Source organism: Colobus angolensis, unplaced genomic scaffold (assembly GCF_000951035.1).
Source record: "Colobus angolensis palliatus isolate OR3802 unplaced genomic scaffold, Cang.pa_1.0 Scaffold476, whole genome shotgun sequence".
NCBI classification, from domain to species: Eukaryota; Metazoa; Chordata; class Mammalia; order Primates; family Cercopithecidae; genus Colobus; species Colobus angolensis.
This window is the reverse complement of record NW_012118221.1, coordinates 95,206-102,809: the sequence shown is the minus strand read 5'-3', so window position 1 is coordinate 102,809 and position 7,604 is coordinate 95,206. Positions and strand designations below refer to the sequence as shown.

General features: G+C 40.3%; 1 protein-coding gene across 2 annotated transcripts in view; it reads left to right on the top strand.

Moving 5' to 3' along the window:
• CDKL3 (cyclin-dependent kinase-like 3) overlaps window positions 1–7,604 on the top strand; it is an 83,086-nt gene that overhangs the window by 59,739 nt on the left and 15,743 nt on the right. For both annotated transcript variants that reach the window (XM_011958806.1, XM_011958807.1), the window contains 3 exons: window positions 3,537–3,690; window positions 3,793–4,121; window positions 5,565–5,658. In XM_011958806.1, the coding sequence (XP_011814196.1) occupies window positions 3,537–3,690; window positions 3,793–4,121; window positions 5,565–5,658 (577 nt within the window). The remainder of the gene's footprint in view (window positions 1–3,536; window positions 3,691–3,792; window positions 4,122–5,564; window positions 5,659–7,604) is intronic.

Genomic DNA, 7,604 nt, shown 5'->3' with positions numbered 1-7,604 from the left:
CCAGCACTTTGGGAGGCTGAGACGGGCGGATCACGAGGTCAGGAGATCGAGACCATCCTGGCTAACACGGTGAAACCCCATCTCTACTAAAAATACAAAATACTAGCCGGGCGAGGTGGCGGCGCCTGTAGTCCCAACTACTCGGGAGGCTGAGGCAGGAGAATGGCGTAAATCCGGGAGGCGGAGCTTGCAGTGAGCTAAGATCCGGCCACTGCACTCCAGCCTGGGCGACAGAGCAAGACTCCGTCTCAAAAAAAAAAAGAAAAGAAAGTCTAATAATAAAAAATAATTGCAGCTAACATTCATTACACAGTTACCATGTCCTAGGCAGTGTGCTCAGCTCTTTACATACTACAGTTTCAGTGTCATCATAGACCAGAGATAACATTAAATAAGCAATCAGTACTTCTTAGCTTTATTCCTGTTTGGACCTCTGACTCAGAGAATAGTCTGGTTTTTCCTCTTCTGGTGACATTCATTTATCATAATTAGCATGCACTTCCCAAATGATTTTTTTTTTCTACTTATTCTCTGTTGTAGTGTCTGTTGTCTTTTTTTTTTTTTTTTTTTTTTTTTTTGAGACGAAGTCTCACTCTATTGCCCAGGCTGGAGTGCAGTGGCACAATCTCAGCTCACTACAAACCTCCATCTCCCAAGTTCAAACAGTTCTCCTGCCTCCGCCTCCAGAGCAGCTAGGATTAGAGGCACATGCCACCATACCCAGCTAATTTTTTGTATTTTTAGTAGAGACGGGGGTTTTACCATTTTGGCCAGGCTGATCTCGAACTCCTGACTTCAGGTGATCCACCCGCCTTGGCCTCCCAAAGTGCTGGGATTACAGGCATGAGCCACTGTGCCCAGCTGCAGTGCCTGTTGTTGTATCCTACCCATGAAATTGGAAGTTCCCTGAAGACAGGTGCCATGCTTCTTACAGCCCTTCTGTGCCCCACATTGCTTATGACATGCCCAGCATATAATCTGTATTACAATTTAGATTCATGAATCAACCATATTTCTAAAAAAACACTGTTTTCTATTTGGACTTTGAAAGAAACAGGAAAAATTTCTCATTAACTGTAAAACCATTCAGCTTGTCTTTGGACATATTAGAAAGATGGACATCCATTAAAAATGTGGTGGAGCTAAGGTCAGATATAGAAAAGTCCAGGAACTGCTATTGGAGTTAGACTAAGTAGAAAAAAGCAAAGGAATCCTTGAGGGTGACTAGAACTTCGAGCCTTTCAGGAATTTTACTCTAAAACAAAAAATAAGATGATATATTTAAAGTGCCATTGGCGAGGCGTGGTGGCTCATGCTGTAATCCCAGCATTTTGGGAGGCCAAGGTGGGCAGATCAACTGAGGTCAGGAGTTCAAGACCAACCTGGTCAAGATGGTGAAACACCATCTCTATTAAAAATGCAAAAACTTAGATGGGCGTGGGCATGCGCCTGTAGTCCCAGCTACTCAGGAGGCTGGGACAGGAGAATCATTTGAACCCAGGAGGCTGAGGCTGCAGTGAGCCAAGATCGCACCACTGCACTCCAGTCTGGGTGACAGAGCAAGACTCTGTCTCAAAACATAAAAGAATAGGCCGGGCGCGGTGGCTCATGCCTGTAATCCCAGCACTTTGGGAGGCCGAGGCGGGCAGATCACGAAGTCAGGAGATCAAGACCATCCTGACTAATGCGATGACACCCTGTCTCTACTAAAAATACAAAAACAAAATTAGCCGGTGTGGTGGCAGGCACCCTGTAGTCCCAGCTACTCAGGAGGCTGAGGGAGGAGAATGGCATGAACCAGAGAGGCGGAGCTTGCAGTGAGCAGAGATCATGCCACTGCACTCCAGCCTGGGTGACAGAGCAAGACTCTATCTCAAAAATATAAAAAATAAAAGAATAAAAAATAAAAAAATGAAGTGCCATTGATAAAAAGTGGCAGTTATTGGCGGGGCATGGTAGCTCATGCCTGTAATCCCAGCACTTTGGAAGGCCGAAGCATGCAGATTGCTTGAACCTAGGAGTTCGAGACCAGCCTAGGCAACATGGCAAAAGCCTGTCTCTACAAAAAATGCAAAAATTATCTGGGTGTGTTGGTGTATACCTGTAATCCCAGCTACTAGGGAGGCTGAGGTAGGGGATTGCTTGAGCCCAGGAGGTCAAGGTTGCAGTGAGCCATGAGTGTGTCACTGTACTGCAGCCTGGGCAACAGAAACACTGACTCAAAAAAAAAGATGTCAGTTATTGAATTAAAAAGTTACTTCATATCAGTTCTACACAGACTAAGTTTATTTTTCTTGGACATTTAGATATCAGGCTTTTACTTTTGTGGGGTGAAAGTACCTTGAGTTCAATTTATAGAATCCTCAGAAAATATTTGGATAAGTCCTTTTCCTTTGTTAAAATGCCTCTTTATTTCATGTACCTTCTGCAGTTCAAGGGAGATTTAACAGGAGTATGACATTTTCTCATCTAGTCAAACTAATCACACTGATTCTTTTTTTTTTTTTTCATCACACTGCTTGTCATTAGGCCTGTGCCCTGCACAGCACTAGCAAGAGTTGGCTGGACTAGGGAAGAATTCATTCATGGGCTGATGTTTTAAAACCTTCCCAAATTGATAGCTGTAGTTGCTTCAAGGAGGGGACTTGTGCAGTTCAGGGAAGGGGTGGGAAGGAAATTTTTCAGTATAGACTTTTGAACTTTGAACCACATGAATGGACTTTCTAATCAAAAATAACTTTTAAAAAGAAAGAAATCAAACTAAAACCAAAATAATCTCTCTCCAATATGAATGTATTCTGTTACATTTCTCTAGAGTAAGATTTTAGAAGCTAGTTAGTCCATTTTTAAAGTTCTATTACTTTAAAGAACCACAGCCGAGTGCGGTGGCTCACGCTTGTAATTCCAGCAACTTTGGGAGGCTGAGGCAGGCGGATCACCTGAGGTTGGGAGTTAGAGACCAGCCTGACCAACATGGAGAAACCCCATCTCTATTAAAAATACAAAATTAGCTGGGTGTGGTGGCACATGCCTGTAATCCCAGCTACTTGGGAGGCTAAGGCAGGAGAATCGCTTGAAGCCAGGAGCCAGAGGTTGTGGGGAGACGAGATCGCGCCATTGCACTCCAGCCTGGGCAACAAGAGCGAAACTCCATCTCAAAAAAAAAAAACGAGAACCACCGAAAAGGTCAAAGTGGTCTGAGTCTTCCTTAAAAATAATAGTATTTTTATCAAAATTAAAAGCAGTATTTTTCTGAGTTAAGTTTGCATCGCAAAAGGAATCTAATTAGTATAAATCTATTTTGTAAAAGTTTTATATAGTAGGTTCCCAGAGCATAATTTTTGAAAGATGTAGCTTTACCAGAAAGCAATTTTTATTAGGTAAATTGGGCCATCTCTTGGCATGCATTGTAATTAGATAGCATTATTTATGCTGTAGCTGAAATACAAATTAATTGATGAAATGGTTTATTCAAGATAAAATACTTTATCTGCATATATAAAAAGGTTGCTTGTTGATATTGCTTGTTTTATCAGATTCATGCCAAAACTGAAAGCTAAATTACTGCAGGAAGCAAAAGTCAATTCATTAATAAAGCCAAAAGAGAATTCTAAAGAAAATGAACTCAGGAAAGAAGAAAGAAAAACAGTTTATACCAATACAGTGCTAAGTAGTTCAGTTTTGGGAAAGGTAAGAACTTTGGCTTTTATTTCAGCCAGTATAATTATAATTAGACTCTAATGACAAAAATAACTGTTATCATGACTCGGATTTTGGATGTATATATTCCAGGAAACAGATAAAGAGAAAAAGCCCAAGGAGATCAAAGTCAGAGTTATTAAAGTCAAAGGAGGAAGAGGAGATATCTCAGAACCAAAAAAGAAAGAGTATGAAGGTGGACTTTGTCAACAGGATGCAAATGAAAATGTTTATCCTATGTCTCCAGATACAAAACTTGTAACCATTGAACCACCAAACCCTATCAATCCCAGCACTAACTGTAATGGCTTGAAAGAAAATCCACATTGCGGAGGTTCTGTGACAATGCCACCCATCAATCTAACTAACAGTAATTTGATGGCTGCAAATCTCAATTCAAATCTCTTTCACCCCAGTGTGAGGTGAGCTGTAACAGAGAAGAAACCTAAATAATACAAGATTCCTGTATAATGGTATTTCAAAGAATCATGTTCATAGTGTCTGTACGTAAACTGAACTTGAAGAAAATATGTTGAAATTAAAGCTGTATAATGGGCCATTTACTGAGTGTTTCTTACAAATGCTGTAGAAGAAATTAACTTTTCTTGGCCATATAGATGTTTAAATTTTCACTAATGTCTTTTGGAGAAACCTCATTTAAAGAAAAAAAAAAAGACCCTTCGAAAAATGTTTTTATTTTGAAGAAAAAAAACGTTGATATGCCCTAAGTTGTGGTATCAGTGTGCCTTGGTATAACAAAATAAGCTTTATTTCTATATCATAGCAAATTCTGTAAGTGGAGAAAGGATAGTAAAAAATAATCTTTCATAAGTCAAATAGCCTTTCAAGGTGAAATATTTTGGGAGAAAAATAGCATATTAGGCCAGTTTTAGATTTAACCTCTGATACAGACTGAGAGACTGGTCCGTGAGTCTGGTTAATCAAGGGCAGTGTGATGGATGGTGAGGGTCTGTCCAACAAGGCAGTAGGGCCACTTCAAAATTTAGGGAGACTACTGTCATTTTAGGGGAGAAGGAGACTGGGTTCATTAGCCTAAGAGGATTCTAGCAGACTGGTTTGGGCTACAGGTTTTGAAGCCCAGTGGTCTGCAGAGGTGAGCAAGTGGACATGTCCGTGTCAGTCCAAAGGTACAGCAGGCTACAGACTGCAAGAGCCCAGTTGTTCTTGAGGTGATCCCAAAACCATATACTAGTAACAATGGTTGTAAGCCAGTCAGTCTTGGACAGTAAGTTCATAAATTGAGAAAGCTGGTAGTGAAGAGATCCAAATTCAGAACAGATAGAAGGGAGCAAGTAGGCCAGCAGGAGTAACCCCACAACATGCCTGTCGCCACTGATATTAACATGCACTAATTGTTCTCTGCCCTGTTACCACCTCTCTCTTTAGGGCAATTGGTAGGTAAGGACTCACTATTGCATTTTGGTACTCAGTATTCAAAAAATAGACTTCCATGCCATAATTTATTCATTCGTGAAGCTAAAACAAAGCCATTTCGCCTGGGCATGGTGGCTTGTGCCTGTAATCCCAGCAATTTGGGAGGCCAAGGCGGGTGTATCAGTTTAGCTCAGGAGTTCGAGACCAGCCTGGCCAACATGGCGAAACCCTGTCTCTACAAAAAATACAGAAATTAGTTGGGCATGTTGGAGTGCACCAGTAATCCCAGCTATTTGGGAGGCTGAGGCAAGAGAATCACTTGAACCCAGGAGACAGAGGTTGCAGTGAGCCAAGATCATGACACTGCACTCCAGCCTGGGTGACAGAGTGAGATTCTGCCCAAAAAAAAAAAAAAAAGAAAGGCATTTCTGGGGAGTTCTAATAACTTCTCATTCATTTTTAAATAATAGGTTAACTGAAAGAGCAAAAAAGAGATGCACTTCTTCACAATCTATTGGACAAGTTATGCCTAATAGCAGGCAAGAGGATCCAGGTCCTATTCAAGTAAGGCAAGAAGCCACGCATTAAAATATGGCCTCTTTTAACATTACTTTTGTTTTCGTTTTCTGTATCTTTAGGGCTCTAATACTTTTTTGTTTGTTTGTTTGTTTTGTTTTTTTGAGACAGAATCTCTCTCTGTTGCCCAGACTGGAGTGTAGTGGTACGATCTCAGCTCACTGCTGCCTCGACCTCCTGGGCTCAAGCAATCCTCTCACCTCAGCCTCCCAAGTAGCTGAGATTTCAGGCACATGCCACCATGCCCAGCTAATTTTGTTCATTTTTTGTAGCAACTAAGTCTCACTATGTTGCCCAGGTTGGTCTCAAACTCCTGGGCTCAAGGGATCCTCCCTTCTCAGCCTCCCAAAGTGCTAGGATTACAGGTGTGAGCCAATGCACCGAGCCTCTAACACTTTCAAAAATGTACTTTAAGTTTCTTTTTTTCTTCCTGAGATGAAAATAGGCCATTATTTTCTAAGTGCTTTCACAATTAATTAAGTTCATATATCTTAATTTATCACAGTTAATTAAGTTCATATATCTTAATTTATGTATTTAATATGTGACTTAGGCAGAGTAAGTTAAGATTTCCACTTTTGAAAGTCAGAAGAAGTTTTGTTTTTTTCACTTCCAAAAAATGTTTTTAATATCTTTATGGATTAAAAACAATTGCCAAATAAACACAACTTATTTTCACTAGAAAAAATAATCAATGTAGTTCATCCCCCTCCCAACTTTTGTTTTGTTTTGTTTTTGGCTTATTTTGCATTATTCATCTCTAATGGGACCTCACAACTTTTTACATAGGAAGGTGATTTATTCAAAATTGAAGCAAAATGTTAATTATAATAACAAAAAACTGAAAACAATACAAACCTGTCCAAGAGCCGGTGACTAAGTACATTAGTGTACATTCATACAGTGGAATACTACACATTGCATTGTGGAACAGTGTTCATTGACCTAGACAAGATTTTATGATCTGTTTTCAAATGAACAAAAATCTGGTAACACAGAACGTTTCCCAGATGCTGGATGTGCAATTAATTTTTTTCCTTTGGGTTTTCTCAGTGTTTGCAAAGCATATCATTTTGTAGGTAGATAAGTTAGTTATTAAGAAAATGAACTGAAGCAATTTGTTCAAAGTCAGAGTGCAGTGAATAGTATAAAAAATGAAAAGTTAAGTTTGTGGTTCTGGCCAGGCACAGTGTCTCTAACCTGTAATCCTAGCATTTTGGAAGACTGAGCTGGGAGGATTGCTTGAGCCCAGGAATTTGAGATCAGCCTGGGCAACATAGCGAGACCCTGTCTCTACAAAAACTGAAATAATAAATTAGTTGTGTGTGGTGGCATGTGGCTGTGGTTTCAGACTGGGTGGGCTGAGTTGGGACTATGGCTTGAACCCAAGAGGTTGAGGCTGCAGCCATAACGGCACCGCTGTATTTCAGCCTGGGCAACAAAGCAAGACTCTGTCTCAATGATAATAATAATAATAATAATAAGGCCAGGTGCCGTGGCTCATGCTTGTAATCCTAGCACTTTGGGAGCCCAAAGCAGAAGGATTGCTTGAGCCCAGGAGTTTGAGATCAGCCTAGTTTGAGATCAGCCTAACAAGACCCCATCTCTACAAAAAATTTAAAAATTAATCAGGCACAGTTGTGTGTGCCTGTAGTCCCAGCTGCTTGGGAGACTGAGGTGGGAAGATCACTTGAGCCCAGGGGGTTGATGCTGCAATGAGTCATGATCATGCCAATGCACTCCACCTGGGTGACAGAGCAAGACCCTGTTTCAAAATAATATTATTATTATTATGATTATGGTTCTCATGATCAAGACTGTTATGCTCAGAATATTAAATATGCTAAAAATGTTTGCTTTATGAAATTTGTTGGAGTTTGATCTGTTGATATGTTCAATAGTATTCTAAATCTTCTCTTTTTTTTTTTTTTTTT